Genomic DNA, 24,059 nt, shown 5'->3' with positions numbered 1-24,059 from the left:
TTATTATGTGTGGTAGTTAGTGAAAGACCTAAATTCTTTGTGACTTTATATTAAGAAAGGTGATTTTTAATTTGTTTGACACTTTTGTCATAAAATTTAACAAAGACTGAAATGCTCATTTTACACATAAACATGATATCCTCACCTGTTTCCATTTCACCTGCTCCTGTGAATGTTTCAAAACAGTTTAATTTGGTTATTCTATAACCTTTTCACTTTTATTTTGTCTCTGTCCTAACTTTTTTTGGAGTGTGTTGCAGGCATGAAAATCAAAATTGTGTTATATTTACAAATATATAATGAAAACATTTTTTCTTTGTACTTTAGTCAATTAAATAAAGGTTAAAGAGAATGAACAAATAGCATATTCTTGATTTTATGGCATTTCATGAAATGTCCCAACTTTTGTGATACTGTGGTCAAGACACAGATAAAGTTTTACATGAATACTGTGAATACTGTGGTACTTTTAGGGATCAACTGATACCAGCTGCTAATTACTTTTCTGTTATGAATTATATTTTATGGCTAATATTATAAATGTGTTTTTTTTTTTTTTTCAATCTGAGATAGAAGATAAAAGTTCTTATACGGGATATCAGCTCAGGACTTAGAAAAATAGTTTCTAGTTGAGTTTAATAAAAGTTTTCTTTTTGAGTCGGGAAAAAAAATGCATGCAGTTTTTTCCCACTTTACTGGCTAATTAGGACAAATATGATAAATTATTTTTACAATATCTAAGTATATTGGCTGATATCAGTATTGTGACTGATTTCTCTTGTGGAAAAAGTAGACATGGACTCTTACCTACGATTCTCACCTGAATGGTGGTTTCTGTGTGCATCCCCAGTTTCTCTCCTGTCATCTTCAAAGCAATATCTCCTAGCAGTTCTCTCCAAGTGTTCTCCAGCATCTGCCTAACATCTAAAGTCGGGCCAAAACTGGGTCATGCAACAGGACAATGATCCCAGGCACAGCAGCAAATCTACAACAGAAAGGCTGAAAAGAAAAGAATCAAGGTTTTGCAATAGCCCAGTCAAAGTCCAGAGCTCATCTTGACTCAAATGCTGTGCATAAGCAAATGCCCACAAACCTCAATAAACTGGAGCATCGTAGAAAAGAAGAGTGGTCCAAATTCCTCCAGAACCATGTGAGAGACCGATAAAGTCACACAAAAAATGAATGCTTTAAGTTATTGCTGCTAAAAGTGGATCTACAGGCTGTTTAATTATAGGGATTCCTAACTTTGTCACACATGGCTTTTCCATCTTGGCTTTATTTTTGTTAAATAAATAATGACACAGTGTGATATGTCATGTGATGATGTTTATCTGCCTAGGACCAGGTAATTTTTTATTATGTCCTGATACAGAAAATCATGGAATTCAATAGGGTGTCCTAACTTTTTCACATGAATGTAACTGTCCTGACATACACATGGTACTAAATTAGTACAATGGTTTGCTGCTTTAGTCCTCTGTTGTACATCTGTGCATATCATTTCAATCCAGTTTCATACAGCTCTCTGAATTACTCAATTGTGATTCGTCATTCATGGCAGTCTAAGGTCAAATACTTTTGTATAATGATTGTTAAAGTATAATTGACTGAACTGAATTCCCAGCTGTGCTTGTTCATGTTTCTTGTACTCTACGAATATACATATAAATACACCTATTACCATTTCCTTTACAAAAACAGGAAGCCAAGCAAGTGAACAATAAGAGGAATAAATTGTCATTAATTTACGTACTGTAGCACAGTTGTGGGTGGCTGATCATCTACACAAACAGTTCTCTTGTGGATCACCTTTGACTATACGGTAAATTTTTTTCGAGTGCTAAATAACTGCTGCTCTGTGTTACTACAGGTCTGGATGGGGATTTATTTAACACTACACTAAATGACTTTGCCCATGGTTAAGTCAGGGTGCAGCCTCTCTGCTGTTTAAATCAGGTTAGTGTTACGCACTGCTATATCTACAATGACACCATTCAGAGAGGGTCTTCTGAGATATGAACCTCTTTGAACAGCCTTGCCTTGGGCATTTCAGCAGTGCATTCATGGAAAATATGGAGCCCAATTTTGTGAAAATATAACAGACATTGTTTCTGACAGTCCTTTAGACATCACGTATTACTAAAATTCTATCAGACCATACTGAGTCCACAGTACTGTGACTTTTGGCTATTTATCTAACCACTTTATTTGATTTAAGCCTTGCAGTATATGTCCAATTGGCCTGCAAACACTATACTACAACATCATTAGCCTACATATCATTACCAGTATCGCTTTTTACCAAACAACTTTTACCAAAATGACTCAATGCCACCACTAAAGCACTTACAATACTATGTTTTTTTTTTTAAAGGGACATTCTGATAACCATGTTTTTTTGTTTTGCTGCACCATGGTATACTGTTGCAATTCTCATTTACAAGGGTATGCTCAAGAATATGCCAAAAATCGTTTAATCACAGTAATAAATCAGACATATTCATTGCAAACGTTTGTTTAGTTTGTTATTATTTATTGGTGATGATATTTGCTAAAACCCAGACTACACCTAAACCTATCCCTGTACTAAAAATCTTTGCTGTAGTAGACTACTTTAAACGTTTGGGGTCAGTAAGTTTGATTGATTATTTATTTATTGTTAGTTTGTTTGTTATTCAGCAAGGATGCATTAAATCGATCCAAAAGCAAATGTCATTTATAATGTCACAAAAGATTCATATTGAAAAATAATGCTATTCTTTTAAACTCTATGTTCGTCAAAAATTCTTGAAAATAAAACATTGTATCATGATTAAATGATGCAATGTTTTAAACATATAATAAGAAATGTGTTACATGTCAAATAATTACAATGATTTCTAAATTAATTTCTGGATTTCTGAAATAATTTTTATTTATTTATGTATTTTTTAGTGCAGCATTGGTAACCCCAAACTTTTACATGGTGGAATTCAAGTAGATTTTAAACATGATTTGGCCCAACAAAAAGTACGTTCTTGTTGGATTTCTATATTTTAAGGGGACTTTCCATGGACATAATGATTTCTATACGTGCAAACTGTATATTTTATCCACTAACCCCACTACTAAGCACAACCTTAATATAACTAAATAAATAAATAATGGTACGTATGTATGTATGTTTGTTGATTGATGATTGATTGATTGCATTTAGCGTAACCTCATCATTTTTTTTGCAATCAGTCATGCTAATAGTAACATTTTGAACAACAAAAATCAAGTATGCTACTTATGGGCTGCTGAGGAGTATGTTACAGCGTATACGTTTTATAAAAATATAAATGTAAGAAAAAAATCAGAATCTTATTAATATAATTTGTCAAATACAGATCTTGCTTATTAATTACATTCAGGCGTTTAAATTAGATATGCACATTAACTTCTTTGCTAGAACTTTAATAAGCATCTGTTTATCAAGGATTGATGTCTGCTGCCTTGCTATTTCCGCAAATGCCTCTATATTGGATATTGTAGTCCACTAACTACTGTGGGCCGTTGAAAGTGGGCGCGTAGTAACCTTGCAAAACTACAATTCCCATAATGCACTGCACCATAAGCTTGCCGCATGTACACCGGTTGACGCGGTTCTGACGGGTCCAGCTGAGAGAGTCCACTTTACCTCAATCTCTTCACCGCAGTCAACTTTAATTTGTTAGTGGTCAGTCACAGTTCATATTTGTATAACTTAACTATGTTTTTGTGTGCTGAGGCTTTTAAATACACTGATGTGAACATGAATAGCAGACGTTAGCTCTGTTGTCATGTGCTGGTTATCTGTCTAAGTAAGATTTGACCAAAATAACACTTCATATTATTTAATTTATGAACCCTGAAACGTGTAAGGTTTGATTAAATAGTGTTTAAACAGTTATTTACATAATGAAGTTGCTGTAGCCACTGTGTTGTCACCACGTATTGAGACATTATATAAGGATGTAGTTATCAAAATATCACGTCAGTATCATAACGTGTTAGCTCAGTATTAAGTTTTAGTATTAGTATGTCTGACAGTCCTATTATCCTTGCTCAGTGGCCCAGAAAGGATCTGATACTTAAAAGTGTTTATATCATTGAATTAGATAAATCGAAGTGCCATTTATTGATAGCACAAGCACACCTCTGAAGCAGGGACTTTCACAAACAAGGTTGTTTAGATTTTAAATGATAAAACAGTACTTGAAGACAGAACATATTGTGACAACACTGTGTTTCTCAAACGTTAGTGGAACAGATAATCAAACTGGGGTGTCTGAGGAGTATTATCACTCCAAAAGCAGTTTGATTTTGGCTGTCTATTCGTTTTAAAGCAGCTTTTTAGGTATTTTGTCTCAGTCATCTGTTGTGATTTTGTGTCAGGTGTTATGCACCTAAATAAAATGAATGGATGTCATCTATACTCTCTGCTTCATTAAAACCATGTAAAGGTACAGTCTGTATTCACATTTGTCATCTTTTCCACATGAACAGGTCTGTCCACAGACGACCTTCGGTGTGGCTGACCATGTCTCCTCCTCGGCTCACAGGAGCCCTGCGCTCCTTTTCTACTGTCAGCAAACAGGATGATTTAACACAAGACATTTATGATCTGAAGGTAAGACAGCATGAATCCAACTGGATCTTTGTTTAATGACAGGTTTTTTGAATATTTGTATGTTGAATGTTTTGGATTCAAGTACCAATAGAAAATATGTATAGAATATATGCATTCTTTATTAAATCTGACTGTAGAGCAATTTTAATGCTAAAAATAGTTTTGAACTATATTAATTTCAGTGTCAATCAAACCTGTTGTAGATATGGCAGTATAATTTTGCATGCTCTTAGTGCTCTTATTTTAAACGATGTAAGTGCTAGGAAGCCCTTTAACGGCTTGATAGTTCATAATAATTCATGGACTTCATTACAGGTGTTGGGTTCCCTTATTCAGAGAATTTAATTAATATCAGTTCATCAATATCAATTTATCAGTACATCTACAATAATAAAATATTTTGTGGTATTTGCTAAGACATGCAGTACAATTACTATTGCTCATACTTAGGGATGTTTGGGGTTTGAGATTTGAACAAAGGCTAAACCTAAATGTTAAACTTGAGCATGCTGTGTTTCTGCACCTGCTGAAAAGTAGTTCAGTGGTCTTTAAGAATCTTGAGCTTAAGGTTGTTAAGATGTTTAAATATTAAAAAAAAATGTATATATATATATATATATGGGGAAAAAACTGCAAAAACAACAACAGACAAACAAAAAAACAGAAATTTAAAATAACACTATTTTGTGTGTATGTATACATATATATATATATATATATATAGTGACAAAAGATGTTTACACTGAAAAGAAAAACAGATTACAACAATCTATCACGCCACATTAGAGAGCGCCAAAACGGTATTTATTGCTTGAATTTCCTAAGGAAATTGATAGAATTTAAAATCTGAGACTTTGTTTCATATCAAAAGTAACACAAAGCCTAGCCTATTGTTATTTATTGGAAGGAAGACGCACTATGTACTGTCCATTCATCAACTGAAAACAGCATACACCAAGAGATCGATTGTGATTTAAGAATCGATATTGGGTCATTGAAATTAGAATCTATTAAAATCGAGAAATCGATGTTGAAGTCTAGCGCAACCTCTGATATGTATGTATATGTGTATATATATATATATATATATACATATATACATATATATAATAGTATACATTGTAAACTATGTGTGTGTGTATATACGGTATTCAACATTTGAAGTGGATCAAAAAAAGTTGAAGAAGACAAGGTATTCTTTTTGGTTTTAGGACAAATGTAATGAAAGGTTTTGATCCACTTTAAATGTTGACTACTGTATATATATATATATATATATATATACACACACACACACACACACACACACACACACACACACACACACACTTAGTGTACAAATGTAGTTCATTCAAGCTGAATTTTCAGCAGTCATTACTCTAGTCGTCAGTGTCTCATGCGCCTTCTGAAATTATTCTAATATGCTGATTTTCTGCTCAAGTAACATTATTATTATTAGTAGTAGTAGTAGTAGTATCAATAACAGTTGACACCATTTGTGTTGCTTAATATTTTTTTTTGTGGAAAAACCCTGATATGATTTTTCTTTGAATTGAAAGTTCCAAAGAACAGTAATGCATTCTTGTTCAATAAAAGTATTAATTTTATTTTTAAAATTACAAATATAAAATTAAAAAACATTGCTGAAACCAAACTTTGGAAAGGTAATCATGCCAATCATGTAGAAACATGATAGCAACATGATAATCATGTTAAAACCATTCTACTTACATGCTACCAACATGTTAAACATAATTGGCATCTAAATTTTAAACTTTATATCTGTTTCAAACTTTTACAACTACTTATTATTATTATTATTATTATTATCAAATTTTTTTACATCTATTTAATTATTTTTATGCTAGGCTTTCTTAAGCTAACCTAAAGTTTATCTTAACAAATTTTTAAAATCACAAATATACAATTAAAAACATTTCTGACCCAAAACTTTCAAATGGTAGTGTAAGTGCATTGTCAGTAATGCTTAAAGGGGTCATCGGATGCAAACTTCACTTTTACATGTTGTTTGAACATTAATGTGTGTTGGCAGTGTATGTACAAATCTACCCTATAATAATAAAAATCCATGCCGTGGTTTTTTAATTTATCTGTAAAAATAATATTCCCTTTTTCAAATCGAGCCATTCTCAGATGTCTGTCGGTGTGGGGTCACACCCACAGAGGCCGCTCCCACGATAGTTGATTGACATGAGCGTCTTACTTCAGATCAGCTGTAACAGTCCCACCTCCATTGTTTCAATGCCGGAGCAGGGATGTAAGTTAGACAAGAATATCTCAGATTGAGCGATTAAGGTGTTCTGTTGCTGGATGTAATAATGAACATAGTGGTCGTCATTTACTCCCGACATCTGAGCGGCTAAAGATGCAGTGGATTATATTTACTTAAATCCTGATCTACATAAATGCTTCTATGTTCACGCAAATCATTCGTGATCCAGCTTCACCTACAGCAGAAGTGAGTATAAGGGTTTTTTCATGCATCTCTGCAATCACCTTTCCTAATAACATGCTAGTTGGCAAGTTTCGTGGCTAAATGCGCTAAATGCGGCTAAAGTAAACAATCTCCACAGAGGGGAGGGGCGAGCAGAGCTCATTTGCATTTAAAGGAACAATCCCTCAGAATGTGATGATTTTTGCAGAGCTCATTTTGACAAGGTAAAAAGGGTGTTGTTTTACACAACCATTAAGAATTTTTAACCAAATTATATTACAGACTTTTCATTAAGACCCTAAAGAATTATATAAACTTTTTGCATATCATGTGGCCTGTTGAGAAGAGGTGTCCTTTTATTTTTCTAAGTGAGGACTTTTCATAGAAATGCATTGGAGCTCCTGAGGCATTTCTAGAGATCTGTATATGAGGTTGCTTTTACATGTTGAGGTCAGTTTAAAATAGGACATGGTTACAGGTGTAAATGGGGTCCACAGTGGTTTGAGATTTGTTAGCTTTCTGACACTTTAAATTCAGGTAATACAGCCACTCCACTAAAATAAAAGATAACTCCTCAAGAAACAATTAAATAATTTACAAATTCCCTTGAAATCCAATCATAAAATGTTCAAAGAAGGTGAAACAGAAACAGCAGTGTGTCTCTAGCTGACCACCTGTGTTGAGGTGGTCAACCGATCTTGATAACATTTGTAAACAGGTCCCTTTTTAGACTTGCAGAAGATCCTAAAAAATAATACTACCCTAGCACTTACCTACAACGCCACAGCATCAAGATGGTGACTTGGCACTGACAAGACTCAAAAGATGTAATAAATGTCGCTGTTTAGGCGTTATCTGCACAGACTGTTTTTATCAATCACCTGTAGTCATGTCCAAGGCTTTGCACATAATCAGCAAAAGTTAGGAAATTTAACCAATGGATTAGCTGTGATATATGGATTAAAGTGGACTTAAGGCCACAGATATATCTGCAAAGTGCTGTTTTATGCTGATAATATCAGCCTACAGATTTATATCGCTCTAATTAATAGCCAAAACAGCTTTTGTCTCTTTGTAATCTGATGTCCTCTGTCTGTACTTCATTTAATCGTGTTTCTTCGACCTTGAGAGTGTGATTCATAGTGTATTAAATAAGCTTTGACCGCTCTGTTACTCTTTAATCTCTCTCTCTCGACTTTACTTTTATTGGGATTTTGCGGAAGCAGAAGGCCACACCTCAATTCAGTGTAAATTCTTTACTCGTCTGTAAATTCAGATTTCTTTATCGCCCCTGCTGCTGCTTTTGGACGGAGAGCAAAGAGTGCAGGTTTTTCTGAGCCCTCACTCATAATGCTGAGTTTGAGAGGGCACTGAAGTGCTGATACAATGGCATGGTGTTAATTTACTTACTGACCCGGTGACATGACCTATTGAGCAGACATCACAAACTGAGGCGCTTATTCAAATAACCCTTTTACTGTACCCTTCAGCTGTGTGCAGTGGAACTCATTTCATTAATGTTTTACAGTATTTCAAGCCCCCAAATTAATATGATTTCAGATTTGCAGTCTCACAGGGGATGGGTGATTAAACTAATTATATCTCAATGTTTTTCATCATTTTCATTTTTTTAATGTATATCTTGATATTTATCTGGAAGCATTGAAGCAATTCTGAGTTTATATTTCACAGTTCTGACCTTTGTATTTAAATTGTGAGATGTGAACTCATTTATAAACTCTGAGTTTATATCTCACAATTCAGTTTTTTTTCCTTGCCACAGAATAAAAAATAAAAAAAGGTAATTGTGACTTTTTCTCACAACTGAAAGTTTATATCTCTCAGTTATGACTTTTTAAAATTGCAAAAAAAAATTGTGAAAAGGTCAGTTTTATGAGTAAAAATGTCAATTCAGATTTTAAAAAATAAGTTCCTGTGGTAGAAACTTATATATAAGCGCTTATATATTAGTGCTGTGCAGTGATTAATCGCGATAAATCACATCCGAAATAAAAGTTTTTGTTTACGTAATATATGTGTGTGTTGTGTATATTTATTATGTATATAAAAATACAAATGCATGGATATATTTAAGAAAAATTTTGTTTTTATATTAAATATATTTATATATAATATTACTTATATCAGTAAAACTGTATACATGTAAATATTTTCAAAATATATACTGTGTGTGTGTGTGTGTATTTATATATACATAGTAAATACACAGTACACGCACATATATTATGTAAACAAAAACTTTTTATTTTTATTTTTGATTAATCATTGCACAGCACTATTTTATATATTTATGTATTTATATATTTATGTATTTACACTGAACGTCCTTAAAATTGCAACTGGCTTTACCACAGAAAATCTTAATGGGAATAAAACTAAACAGCTCTGGATTTTAATTTGGATTATGTTCATTTTATTTCATTGGTTTGTGTAAAGTAAGCTTTGCATATTGAAATAGAGTCAAATCTAAATGTGACTGACTGACAGTAAATATATGTAACAGTATATATATTTGGAATGAGCGGTGTAGCCTGTTTTTATTTATAGGAAGTGAAGTACAGTGAAAATACAGTATTTTTAGATTTGTATAATATTTCACAATATCACTGTTTTGCTGTATTTATGATCAAGTGTTACAGCCTTGGTGAGCATAAGAGAATTCTTTTAACAGAACACAATGCATAATTTGTACATTACCCAATGTATATCTGTAATGTACACTGTCCATGTGGGCACTTCTGCGAACATTTTTGAGTAAATGCAAATGCATCAAATGCGTCTGTTGTGACATCTGTCTAGTTAACATTTGCATACTTCCACTTTGAAAGGCATTGCGAAACTAACCAAGTGATGCAGCCTTTAGAAAATGTAATGGTTAGGTAAAAACCTGCCTCAGTCATTATACGTATATCATGAATATTCAATATATTGCAGGGTTGCCAACTTTTAAGTTCAGCTTGAAGTGAGATAATTTTTTGTTGTTGTTTTGGAATGGGGGGTTGTGGGGGGAGGGGGTGGCTATCTCGGTTCCGTATCTATTTATATGTATATACTGTACATATAAGGGTATGAAAATGCAGCTGAATGCCTTTTTAGCACCATTTTAAACTTGGTTTAAATTCAGTATGCTTGCATTCATTGTGTGTACTTATACGTGAAAAAAGGGATGTAAGTTATTAACCTTTTACATTTCACATTTAAAAATATAGTGTTTAATCATTTCTAAATATTTATTCAAATGAAAAACTTAAAAATAAGTAATCAGGTATGACCTGCAATATTCTAGATACATGTATATTTAGTAAAAGAGCCATACAGGTACCTAGTGGGTAAACCATGGCATTACAATAAAAAACTTCGGACCACAAAATGACTCTAATTTGCTTCTTTGCATTGGAATTTAAAACCCTTTTCTCTATTTAACCTTAAATACTACACTAATTGTAATATAAGTAATATATTAAAAAAATATATAATATAAAAATATATATATATATTAAAAATCAATAAAAAACAATGAATAATATGTAATGTTTACCAAAAATTGCTGCAAATACCTGTATAGTGAAGCTGTCGTCTCTATCCTACTTAAACACATTCAAATATACTGTCAGCGCTGGTTTGTTTGCAGAGCTCCGTGAATCATGTGACCGCATGGTGGCAACACCGGCGAGATCAGAACTTGTCGCAGCTCTGTTTTACAATGGCTCTGGCGTTAACAGAAGCGCTACATTTTACGATTTACGCCACATTAAGTGCACCAAAACGGTATTTATCGTTTTAATTTAGTATTAAAACTTACAACATTTGAAAGCTGACTTTGTTTAAAATCGTAAGCAGGGTTGCCAGTTTGGCGTGAGATTTACATGGGCAGAGTGAAAGCGTGAGCCTGGCGTGTGTCTCACGCCAGATGCGTGAGAGTTGGCAACCCTGATATTGTCATGTTCAAATCATGTTTTCATAAACTATGTGCTTTCTATTTGAATTTAAGTTTTGTTACACATATTTTTCTGCAGAGCAAGCGCCTGAAACGGCAGGAAATATTTTCCCGAGATGGTCTGACATGGCAGAAGATAGTTCAGTTCTTTACCCAACATCTGGAGAAGAAAGATCAGCCGGCGGCCTCTCATGAATTGAAGAATATCCTCCAAGCAGCCAAACAGATCGGTAGGTAATTCTTTGGTGTGATTCAAAAATAATTCAATCAGGAATTTACAGTATAGTGCACTTTACACACTGTCCCAAATGGGCACTTCCAGTGCAGACAGCTTCACTGATTTTAATGAAGTTACTTAGCTTTGTTGTGACAAACCAAATGCTTCTGGTGTAGATGTAGTGTAACTGTAGGTTATGTTTGCCGAATACATCACACGTCACAAATGTGAGTATTATTTTATTTAAATTCAGTTCCGTATTTATAATGTTAAGGTGTTTTTTCACTGTTGCCAGACTAATAATTAATTTCTCATTATTCTGTGAACACATGTGATGCAATCTGGAAAAACCCGTCGGATGTCACGCTGGGACGTTTTCAGGAAATACGAAAAATAGACTGAATGTCAATTTTTTATGGCAAAATTAGGTTTTCATTAAATTATTGTTCTGTAACGTCTTGTCTATCATCTCTGAAAATATCTTGGCAAAATTCACTTGTTTAGTGCAGAAAAATAGAGATTTATTGCAGCAAGCAGAAATGGCTGTCTTTCTCTAATGTTAAGAACACGCTGCGGAGGTACTTTCTCTTAACACCATAAAAACAGTTAACCTATCACAATAAACTACGTAACATATTTAATAAAGTTGTATCAATGCACATTCCCCGCCAGTCCTGTGTAAACTACGGTACACAAAGTTTGTATTTATTTATTTATTTATTTTTTTTAATATCATGAGATGGCGGAGCGCAACATTGCAGTCTGAAGTACTGTAGCTGCTCACTTCTAATGAATTTACTCATCTCAGTCTGCTCAATCCTGATGATGTCAGTGCCCTAAACAATGTTTTAATGGACTATTTCACATCCAGAGATGAAGGATCGGATGATAAAGTTACTAAAGAGGAGGAATCTGATGACAGTCTGTTAAATGCACAGTGTGCGGACTGTTGCGCTGCACTCCCTTTCTAAATGTAAACTACAAGATAGGCTGAATTATTTATGCTATCTAAACATACAAGGGGTGATCAAAAGTTGGGGATTATGTCCATGATAAGCAACAGAAAACAGACGTTAGTATGTTTGTGTAATGTTGCAGTATAGTGCTCCTGACTCAAAAGACAGCTCTTGTTAAACCCGTGAATTGAAAGTGAAAGCCGTCTCACTGTAAACCTGTTGTTCTCAAAATTCCATTTCTGAAAATCATAGCTATCATGATTACTTAAGATAGCCATAACTTTTGTTACTTTTAAGCTATGGACAACATAAGGAAGTTTTGGAAGGGCTTGAACCCAGCTTTCATATGGTATCAAAACTTAAAAAAAGCCTAGATCGCATCACATATATTTTTTTATCACATCCTCTGTGATGCACTACTTGCAGTTATATTAGAATATTAATTTCACAATAGGGTTGTGCCGATAGACGATAGTATCGTGTATCGACGATAGTCAGAGATATCGCCTGTTGCTGATGCCTTTGACGATAGCGAGACGATTATTATTATTAGCTGTCAAAAATAGACTAGGCGCCTAACTTTAGCGATGCAGGGCAGAGAGCAGCTTCTGGGGCACTTCAGAAATTTGCTGCGAGGTGGCTGGTATATAAACAAAAGCATTGACCAGATTCGGGTGGCATTTCAGTTTCTACAGGGGGTGTCACGGTGAGCAGGAGTGGGTGTTTCTGGGTGGGAAGCGTGCAATCTGTGATCTTTCTTATGCCTTTTTTTCCGGTTTTACTTTCACTTTTGAAATCGATCACGTTCAGCAAGGAGGGGAAAGTAACTCGTTTTGGGGGGGAACGGTCCCCCTTCACGCCGCAGACGTGTTCAGTGTAAATAAGGGGTAAGAGATTTATTCATCATACGATACACTCCGCTGTGGCAACCCCTGATAAAAAAGGAAGCAAGCCGAAGGAGAGGGAGAGAGATAGATTTTTTCATCATACAGTAATGCAACTATTGTATTCACCTATGGTACTGGGAGTGTTTTTTTAAAGTGCATAAACTCGTGCTAGGCTAGTCATTATGTTAATGTTCTTCGCTCATTGTCTGTAGCTGTTTTTTGTGCTTTTTGAATAACTAAGGAAATGTAAGTATTAGTAACTTACAATGTTTCTACTAAATTGTTATCATGTTAAACACAAATTAAGTCATATTGAAAACATTAGGCTGCTTTTAGCCTTATGCTGGTGTTGGTTCACTTTCCGTTAATGAAACTAAGCGAATAATTAAATAAATTAGCACGATAATATTGTGTATCGGCGATCTCGCAGGCTGTCGGTAGGACGGTATGAAAATTGAGCATATCGCCCAGCACTATTTCACAAATAAGAATGTTTTTAGAAATAATTCGAGTTATTTCTGCTATAAAATGTATCCTCTTTTATCAGATGAAGGACATCTAATGAAATAACACTTAAAATGTAATGTGATATTGAACACTCCGATCCAGCAATCACCAGTTTTGTTAGTTGTCGGCCTCTCTTTTGGAAGCAATTGACTTGAAGTTATTTTGATCTATTTCCCCTTACAAAAAGCTTCGTTTCATTGATTTTTTTATTTTATTTTTATTTTTTTATAACAGTTTTGAACAAACCCATTGCTTCAGGACAGATAATAATATCCAGATTCTTCTAAAACACATCTTTATTGAGAGTCATTGTGTTCACAGGCTGAACATTGATTTATGCATGCCGAAGACTTTATCAAAGGGTTTGTTACCCTTTTTGGGCCTATGGGCATCCACAATTCTTTGTTCGTACGCTTGTGCTGTGAAAAACAAAATGTGAGATTAAATTGCTTTTGTTTTATTGGGGAGTCCATCTTATGAAATAATGCAGTATTTAGTATTAATAATACAGAAGCAATAGATGGATATATCATTTATAAAATATAAATGTAAATGTCTTTAGATGATTAGCTCTCTATATAAAGCCCCCATGCAGCTCTTCATATCAAAATTCAATTCTGCAGTCTTTTACCATATGTCTTCTGGTAAAGGTTAACAGCTAACTGTCAAAATAGATTTTTTTGCAGCAATTTTGCTGTGGTTCATTTTCTGCCTAATACCATGAAGAACCAATCAAATCCAGCACTGGTAGTAGAGTTACTGAACCACCTTAAGGTCAGGATCATTTTCCACATGTCATCAACTCACTTAGCATCTAATGATTCATGATTATATAGCCACCCCTTACCTCAGTGGCATTCAGTTGTCCTGATGAATCTAATTCAATTTGATACAAGCCCTTATAGCTGTGCTGTGGTTAAATAACCATGAATGAATTTTGATTCTTTCTCTGGCACTACGTTTAATCTTGCTGTTCTGGTCCTGTCGTGAATATCTGGGATGGGGTAGGAACTCTGGGCTTGAACTGGAGACTTAGCCTTTTCCTGAACAACGCCGATGTGTTGTCTGTCTTGTTCGCTCTTGAGTGATGCAAACTCCTAGGGACTTGTAGGGCCATTTTACATTCATGTTCTCTTTCTTTTTGATCTCTCTGCTTTGTGAAGTGGACAGCAGACAGAATGGCATTCTAAATCCCCTTCCCACGTCACTGTGGAAAAGGTTCACTTCAGTGTGATTGGATTTCTGTAGGAACAAATGTCTTTTGTCATCAGATAAGACAACAACAGGCCCTGTGGGGAGGAGGGCTTCTTTTTGGCCACATGTTCCTTCTAATCAATGGAAACCGTGTTTTTTCCCAGAATCTCACTCCTAAGATTCAAGTGTGACTTGCCATAGAAATTCTTGAAAAACGACAGAACTTTGGCCTCTCCTCTTACCTTCTGTGGTTGAAAATGAAATTGCATGTTATCTGCGTTGTAGTTCTGTTTTTCTCCAAAAATTGCATGTCTGCTTTTTCAGGAGACAGACAAGCCTGCTCCTGACTGATAATGTCCCCCGGACTACAATTAATCACCAATGGCCGGTTGCACCAGCTAGACGTAAAAAAGCTGGGTGTAAGCCCTACGCTGTGCTTTGCAACGTCCAACTTTACGATAAATATTTACACCTGTTGCACCAGCTAAAACTATGATCAGGTGCAACTACACCCGGCGTAGACAATGCGCGTCCACGGCAACACATTCTCCCGCAGTGATAGCTGAGACGATCTCCACGGTGCAATTGCTACAACTCATATAATACTGAATGTGCTCAAGACATTATAACAAGTAATATAACAAGTTATAACAAGTTCTCTCTGCACATTCCAATGACATATTTCTTTAGACTAACACTAAAATAAAGGTGACAGGTTAAGTAAAATATAATGAATGTAACACAGTGCTTCTTTTTAGGTGGTTTTTGTAAAATTTTTATTTTTATTTTTTTTTTTTTTTTTAAAAGCTGACTATCGAGTTTGTGTACAATGAATGTCTTTTCTGAGGTAAATGTGAATTTAAATTAGAGCCCGACCGATAAAGGATTTTGAAGGCCGATACGGATACAAATATTTATTGGTTTTAAAATCCAATATTCCGATATATCGGTCGATATTTTTTGTTATTTTTTTTTTTTTAATTTAGGAAACGTGCAACAAAACATTAACAGATTTCCCTAACATTAGTTATTTGTAGTTATTTATGAGTTTTAACTAACATAATATGATAATGCATTTTAAAAAGTAACTTGTTTCTTTTATTGTCACAACAGAACAGAGGAACATCAAAATATATTAAAGTTCTGATAAATAAAATGTATAAAAATACAAACTTAAGATATGAAACTGATAGTGGCATTAGCTAGCTTTGTGGTTAGCTAGTCTATGATGAGCCATAATTTAGCAATGGATAACGTCATACTGCAAATTGTAAAACATACATTTTCAATATAACAGGCCAAGGAGAGATGATACGTCTCATTGCTATAACTGTCACGCTATTAAAGAAATACTTCAGTCTCATTGTCAAAAGTTAAAAGGACAGTCAGTCAACTACACTGTAACAACGTAACGTAATTACTAGCTAATTCCGCTTCACTCTCGGCTTATTTAACAGCACCAAATCCATGTGAGGAGTTTCAACTAAGTTAATGAGTGACGGGAAGCTATGCTAAGGTTAACTGGGGAGTCGCTCTTTAAACGTGGGGTATTAAAATTGCTTTTGAATGCGCGCGCGCGTTTTACTTTCGGTTTCGTTTTAACGATGGCGCGAAACTCTCGGCGGTGCTGAGCGTCCATTCTACAATACAAGACATTAATTTAACAAAGCAGTTTAAAAGTGGTGGGACACAAACGGGATTTTGAAAAGTGTGTCCCCAGTGGAAATTACGCCCCTGCGTGAGTGAAACTCTGAAGCTGAGTTATCATGTGATGTGAATGTATGCCGCGTTGTACAGTATATTGAGACTGAGGCGCCAGAATTGCGTCTGACAGAATGTGCGCTGTAGCACGAAATATAGTATATTTCTTCAAAAGCAGATTGTGTCCACAATCAAAAATCGTCATATCACACACCCCTAATTGCAATGTAGTTTGTGCAAATCCGGAACAGAGGTTGGTTAAGAGAGAAAAAAACGGTGCTACCCTGTCAGATTTTGCTACCTCCCATTAAAACAGATGGTAGCATAATTCGACAGCGAAAAATGCTACCTATCAGATTTTGCTTCCAGCATGATATTAATATTGTGTGAGGCTTTATTAACGTGTACACCTACCCCAACCCTAAACATAACATTACAGTATGAAAAACACAGTGTTGGTAGCACAATCTGACAGGTAGCATTATTTGTTAAAACACCCGGTTCCGAGTTTCAGCGGAGCGCAGTGTCAGTGACAGGGAGTGATCGACGGCTAATATCTAAAATCTGCATTAAAGTTAAGAATGTACAGATCAAGTTTAATTAGTTATGTAATGTTGGAGAGAACGGCGAAACTGTCACTGTATCAGCTCACAGCGGTCTGGGCAGTAGTTTGGCTAGCGAAAGTTTTGTAAAGAAATGAAAACAAGTCGCACCACAACGATTTCTCGCACTCGCACAAATGCTTCCAAATATATTTTGAGGTCGCGCAGATTAAATTTTGATAGCATATGCGACCAAAACGGTCGCAATTTCGAGCCCTGCCCCCAACTCCTCCGACTCCAGAATGTCACTCGCTCACTCGCTCACGCGGACATGCACTGCGGTCTCATGAGGAAACGCAGCTTTCTGATATAAAGTTTTTCTTGTTCCCGAATACAAATATTTTTTAAGTATTTGTTCGAAATAAGTATTTGTAAAAAACACGCTATTTGTGCCTTTCCGAATACCGTATTCGGGTTCGGCTCCACCCCTACTGGACATGATAGTCACGAATTTTGTCATGCTTATTTGAGTGAAGAGAACTGATGGGGATGTTCTTTTAATTGTTATTCAAGCAATGTATGTCTCGTGACCGAGTCACCATGAACACACTTCACCGATGATCTCACTCGCGGATAACTGGTTCTCTCTGCCGGACTCTGGCTGGATCAGCAGGTTGCAGGATGTGTGGCGCGTTATACACGAGTGTTGCCAACAGGGACGGTGTAGAGTGCCCTCTGGTGGACAAACTATACAACGCCAACACTCATGACATGGTTGAAGGGTGTTTCGTCCGTTTTTATTTTATTTTTGAAATATTCATTTATCGGCCATTATAAATGCCGATACCGATAGTTTGGAAAATGCCTAATATCGGCCGATAAATCGGTCGGGCTCTAATTTAAATGACAGTTGTGCATTTTAGCCTAATGACATCTTTCTGTTGCTGAAAAACCACATTTATAAATTGTACTTTGTGATAGAACTGACAGAATTTGAAAACTGATATTTATTATTTCTTATTTCTGATTAAAAAGTAAGCACAAAACTTACTGCGATTATGGGATGGCAGGAATGCTGCAAATGATGAGAGGAATTAAAGACGTTAAGTATTTCCAAGCGTTTATACTGTCCCAGCAAGATGTTGAATAGAAATATTAAGGGAATAATTTAAGACAGTTGTATACCGTTATTAGCATGGTAAAGCAGATTCGTCTCTTGTTGTCTCTGAGAGAATTTGTGCCGTTAATGCAGTGTTAGCCGTATGTTTTTTTTTTTTTTTTTTTTTTTTTTTTTTTTTTTTTTACTTTCGCTTTTATAGCTCTTGCGCAAAGTTTGCGCATTGCTTGCTTGTGTTGCTTGACCCCTCCCGCATAATAATTGTTTATAAGCCACATTATCCTGCCTGAAAAGACCATAAACATTACAGTTGACGTCTGCAATAATTAATTAAAAACGAATCATGTCCGAGCAAGTCGTGACTTTTCACTTTGCGGCTACCTTTGACTAGGCGTAAGATTTAGTCTCAGATGTAGCACTACGCCAAGATGGTGCAACAGGTATAAATTCTACGCACGACTTAAAGGGCATTTTACGTCCAGCCTAGTCTTACAACTGGGTGTATGTCCAGCTGGTGCAACTGGCCCCAGGAGTAATGTCCCTAGGCTACATTTGAAGAGTTCAGATGCAAAACCAGCTAAATCCATCTGACGTCTTTCTTTAAAAAATGCATTTTTATCAGGCTCAGATGTATAGGTTTCTAGTAAGTACTGGTACTTCTGATTGGGCTGAGACTGGGATTTTAGCGAGTTTGAAGAAAAAGTATTTGATGGACATATAATATGTGTCGAGAGAATTCACTCAGTATCATTATCTCATTTTTGGCCGAGATGGCTTTTAGCTGGTTTTGCACCTGAACTCTTAATTTATACTTGTGTGTTTTCATTTTAAAACACATAGCTTAGACAGAATCATTGTTTCTTTTCGTTTTCCACTGATTTATATGTTTTGATTAGCATTCGCTGCTTCTAGAGCTGTCTGCCTTTGTTTTCCCTTTCACAATTGTTCTTCTGACTAAGAGGAAGCTCATTCGCTGTTCATATGTTACTCATACTCTGTGTTTATAAATTTTGCTAAATTGTCTTATATAGCAGATGCTACAGTCATGTAACGTGTTTTCAGTCATGTAGAGTGGACGGAAATCTATTCTGAAGCAGTGGAAACACTAGTATGAAACAAGGATCATTTTCATTTTAAAAAGCAGGGCTCCAGACTAACATTTGAAAGCAGTGGTGCCAGCACCACTAAGTTCTACAGATGGTGCGGTCAGGAGCAGATTTGGTAGTGCAGGGGCTGGTGTGTGGGAGTATTAAAAATAGAAATGATTTAATCATAAAATTAATATTGTTTTGCATTAATACGTACAGTTGCTAATAATATTATATGTTCATTTCTTGTTATACACATTTGACAGTAAATCACTAAGCTTGAGTTGGGGTGCATACAAAATTTACTTTTATTGCAAAATCTGATTTTTACACAGAACATTTATATATTCCACTCCTATTAAATGTAAATTTCTCTGTCAAACAGTTGTACAAACCCTGAAATGAATAGAGTAATGCATTAGACCAGGGGTGGTGAACGTCGGTCCTGGAGAGCCGCAGCCCTGCATAGTTTTGCTTCAACCCTAATCAAACGCACCTGAACAAGCTAATCAAGGTCTGAAGGGTTATTAGAAAGCTACAGGCAGGTGAGTTTTAATTAGGGTTGGAGCTGAACTCTGCAGGGCTGCGGCTCTCCAGGACAGGAGTTCGCCACCCCTGCATTAGACTATTTCTACTACAACACGATTGTTATAGTTAGCATTGCTACTTCTGGTTTTCTGATCAGCGCTGTTTATAACAGAGAATTCTGGGCAGAATTTGAAAGATTTTCACTAGATCTCGCAGCAACCTTAGTCATTGGGCTGCGAATTCAAACACTTCTCACTGTGGATCTCGGAGCAGTAACAGTGTCGCGAAATCAACTTTGGCTCCCCAATAAAGCGCAGCTCAAACGTAGCGTGGTTTAGCTTTCGTTTGCCGTTTGATGTTTCTCATATGCAACAGAAATGGCAGCGCTTATAGATTGAACAACGCGATGGTCGTGCCAGTGCGACAGCTCACGAAAATTAGTCGCGACCGGCAAAAAAATGGTCGCAGTATGGAGCCCTGAAAAGCTATTAAAACTTAGCTTTTAATGAACATTTTGACATCTTTTTTTTTGCAATACCTTGTTTTTAGGTTGTTCAGATAGGTAAGTTATAGGCTTGTTCCAGTCTGCATATTCTTGACATTACGTCTCAAAGTTGGGAAGATTACGATTCAGATAGTGGATTGTGGTTTTGTGTTATAAGATCTTGATATGATATTTTGGGAAGACTGTCCACCCCTACTTCAGTGCAACCCAGCATGACCATTGGAAAATATCCTTGTAGCTTAACTGGAAGATCAGAGGTACTCAAATGGTGCTTACCACCATGATGCAGATCCTGCAGCAGAGAGGGACAGTTTGGGCATAGGAGACTTAGATGGATCTCTTAGAGGGATCAGACCTCTTTTATTAATCCTCTATCCATTTTCCAAACTGCATGTCCTCTGTAGGGTTGCAGGGATGCTGGTGTCCTAGCATCTTGGGCCACTGGCTGGGGAAACACCTTGGACAGCTGACCAGTAGGGATGTGACGAGATCTCGTAGCACGAGTTAATGTTAATGTTAACATGCCCATGTTAATGTTAATCAGAGGGTCGGGGTAAATGGGAACGCAGAAAGAGCAACACAAACAGTCTTTTCAAGCACATTATAATCATTACTTCTGTGTTACAGACATTTAAATAACAGAAGCACTGGGATAAAAGTTAATAGTTTGGGTATAAACACTTATTGTCTACAGTAGCGATCAAAACGAAACTATCTTGTATGTATTGTAACGCTTATCCTCTTCCGCCAGGAGGTGGTGACAACTGCCCGTTTAAAAAAAGTATGTCATTGAATCATTCATTCAGGAGATTTCAATAGTCAAACAAGTCTTAATGAAGTGAGACACTGACTCCTTTATTAAATGGTTTTTTTTTATTATTTTGTTTAAATGAATATATTTTTTTAAAAGACTTAAGCAATGAACAGTTTGTCAGAACCACTAGTAAATTACGTTATTTTGTTTAGTTTTCTAATCTTTTTTTCTCCAGAATCGTGAGAGAATCATGGTCTCCAATTTATTAAAAATAACTGGGATTCTCAATTTATCCAGAATCGTGAAGCTCTTGTTTAAATGTTGTTTATTACTGCATATAATTCATTAAATTGGAAGTTTAACTTCACAGAGTTCAAAATGCACCTACATTTTTAGCATTTTGTCTTTTTCAGTTGAATAAAAGACTATTTTCCCTATATATTTCATCATTGAGGATTTTTTAAGAGAAGTTTAAAAATCTCGTCTCGTTCTCGTGAACCCAGTCTCGTGTCTCGTCTCGTCTCGTGGGATAAGTGTCTCGTCACACCCCTAGTGACCAGTCTATCACAGGACACACATTTACATGCACATTCACGCCTACAGAGAATTTAGTGTGTCCTCTGCTGCATACCCTTTGATTGTGGGGGAAACTGGAGTATCCGGATGAAAACCCATGTAAACATGGCAAGAACATGCAAACTCATGCCTCCTGGTTTAATTAGGATGATCTTCTTGCTGTGAATTTTCATTTGCAGTGTTGCTGCAACATCCGCTGCCAAATCAAGTTCTTCTTTATGAAGTTCTTTGCGGTCTGCTTCTTGTTACATAAAGAGCACCCTGTAGAGTCTGCAAACATTGTAGAGTTTGTAGAGATTGAAACATCCACACAAAAACTGTCCAGCACTGAGTTCTAATGTTCTCATATGCCATGACTCAGATACAGTATCGTGTCTCTGACTCATACAAAGTCTCCTTCGAGCCATTTTGCACAACCTCTTCTTGTCTCTTTTCTACACTTCCTCGAACTCCTGATATTAACAAGCAAGTGATAGCTTTATATGGGCCATAACATGCATTGAAGGAATAGATGACCAAAAATGAAAATTCTCACCCTTACCTTGTTACAAAACAAGATGACTTGCTCTCCTTTGTTGAGCTTGAATGGTGATTTTAAATATATATTTATACATTTTGCCTTAAAATACGTAAATCACTGTCTGTTCCGCACTAAGCTTCCGTGTGCTTTCAGAAAACTTGGAATGTAATAGTGGTGCTTGTTAAAGCAAGCATAATAATCCATATCATGGGAGCAGGTGCCATTTTACAGGTACTTGCTATTTTTGCTCCTAAATGAGATTCTAGCAGAAATCAGTATGGTTATTATGGAGTTTAGCATTAAAACATGTCTGTAATATGGCTGCAGTGACCAATAAATCACCACCTAGCAATACTCTAGGAACCACCCAAAAGACCATAGCATTATGCTTAAAATGAGCCATTTTTTCCTTGTAATGTGTTTCATACAGTATTTAGTCCAGGTTACCTTTGTGTTTTTGTGCATGTAACGTTGAATGTTTCTTTTACATTTTTTGCAGTTGGTACTGATTATGGGCAGGACACCATTGAAAGTGCCGGAGTCTTCTTGTTTAAAACGTTCCACAACAAAGACCAGATCGGTCATGAGGAAACCAGGGCCATAAAACAGATGTTTGGACCTTTTCCGGCCTCCGCCGCTGAGATGTCTTGTGCAGCTGTGGGTCGTTTAGTGGCCCAGATTGGAGAATCTCAGGTGGATGCTTTCATCCAAACACAGAGTTCTCTCAAGACGGTGAACCGTAGTTCTATCTTTGGACGGAACATTGCTTTCTCATTTGACACATATGTGCTGGATGCTCAAGATACTCTGCCCTGGTCAGAGGGGACTGATACGGAGCAGGACATGGACTTTCACAGCTTCCTCAATAATCATGTTGGCGAGCGGAGGGCTGGGGGTGACAGAGATGATGCTTACTCAGCGGAAGAACTGGAGCGGAGAAATGCAGACAGCTCCATCCTGAGACAAGAGGTGGAGAAATACCTGAACGAGGGAAATATGGTATCGTCCAGTGCTGAAGAGCTCTTCACCTCTCTTTTTGAGATGCTTGCCTCCACAAGGAGTGATGATGAACTACAAAACGAGGTGAGAAATGTTTGTAACTATTCTATATAGCCTATATATCTGTATTGTAATAGAGACGACCAGTTTTATCTTTCGACTTTATATTTAGACTTTATTCTGAAAATATTTTGACTTTATTTTGGTAATATTTCGACTTTATTCATGAAATATTTCTACTTTATTCTCAAAATATTTCGACTTTATTCTCGTAATATTTCACCTTTTTTCTCATAACATTTTGACTTTATTCTCTAAATATTTTGACTTTATTATCATAGTATTTTGACTTTATTTTCATAATATTTCAACTTTATTCTCCAAAAATTTCGACTTCATTCTCGAAATATTATGACTTTAATCTCATAATCTTAGATTTTTTTTATTTATTTTTTTTTTTTTTACGTGGCACTGAAAGGCCATCGTACCTTGGTGATACAACTAACTAACTTTTAATTTTCGCTGTTATATCTTAGATATTCAGTTAAATGACATTCAGCCTTATTTAACTTAACTTAACTCACTTGCTTAACTCACTTCAGCTGTATTTGTAGTTACTAGTTACTCTATTTACTCTATGTAGTTATTTGTGATTCATTTTGCTGCATTATTTGTGAACCAGATTCCAGATTCACTTTGAAACGTGCAACGTGAGAGTATACTTATAAAATTGCAGCTTTTCAATTTGATAAGTACACTTATCTATTTTTCACTTTCATTTTAGTTCGACTGACAGATGCTTTGCAATGGTGAAAATTACAAAGTTATAGTTTGAAGCTTGGTTTACCTTATCTTCATTTGGTTCAGTGCAGTAACTGTACAGCAGCATAAATTATAAATTCCCCCAAAGATCAGAGAACTG

The 24,059-nt window shown here is 35.8% G+C and overlaps 1 protein-coding gene across 1 annotated transcript in view; it reads left to right on the top strand.

The window, feature by feature from the left end:
- The first annotated feature begins 3,604 nt into the window (after nucleotides 1–3,604).
- Nucleotides 3,605–24,059, top strand: part of ascc3 (activating signal cointegrator 1 complex subunit 3) — a 240,812-nt gene continuing 220,357 nt past the window's right edge. The window contains exons 1-4 of the mRNA XM_051130609.1: nucleotides 3,605–3,700; nucleotides 4,510–4,633; nucleotides 11,126–11,276; nucleotides 22,638–23,221. Of these exons, the coding sequence (XP_050986566.1) occupies nucleotides 4,544–4,633; nucleotides 11,126–11,276; nucleotides 22,638–23,221 (825 nt within the window). The 5' untranslated portion in view covers nucleotides 3,605–3,700; nucleotides 4,510–4,543. The remainder of the gene's footprint in view (nucleotides 3,701–4,509; nucleotides 4,634–11,125; nucleotides 11,277–22,637; nucleotides 23,222–24,059) is intronic.

The sequence above is a fragment of the Labeo rohita genome, chromosome 16 (assembly GCF_022985175.1).
Source record: "Labeo rohita strain BAU-BD-2019 chromosome 16, IGBB_LRoh.1.0, whole genome shotgun sequence".
In the NCBI taxonomy this organism is placed as follows: domain Eukaryota; kingdom Metazoa; phylum Chordata; class Actinopteri; order Cypriniformes; family Cyprinidae; genus Labeo; species Labeo rohita.
This window is presented reverse-complemented; position numbering and strand designations above follow the sequence as displayed.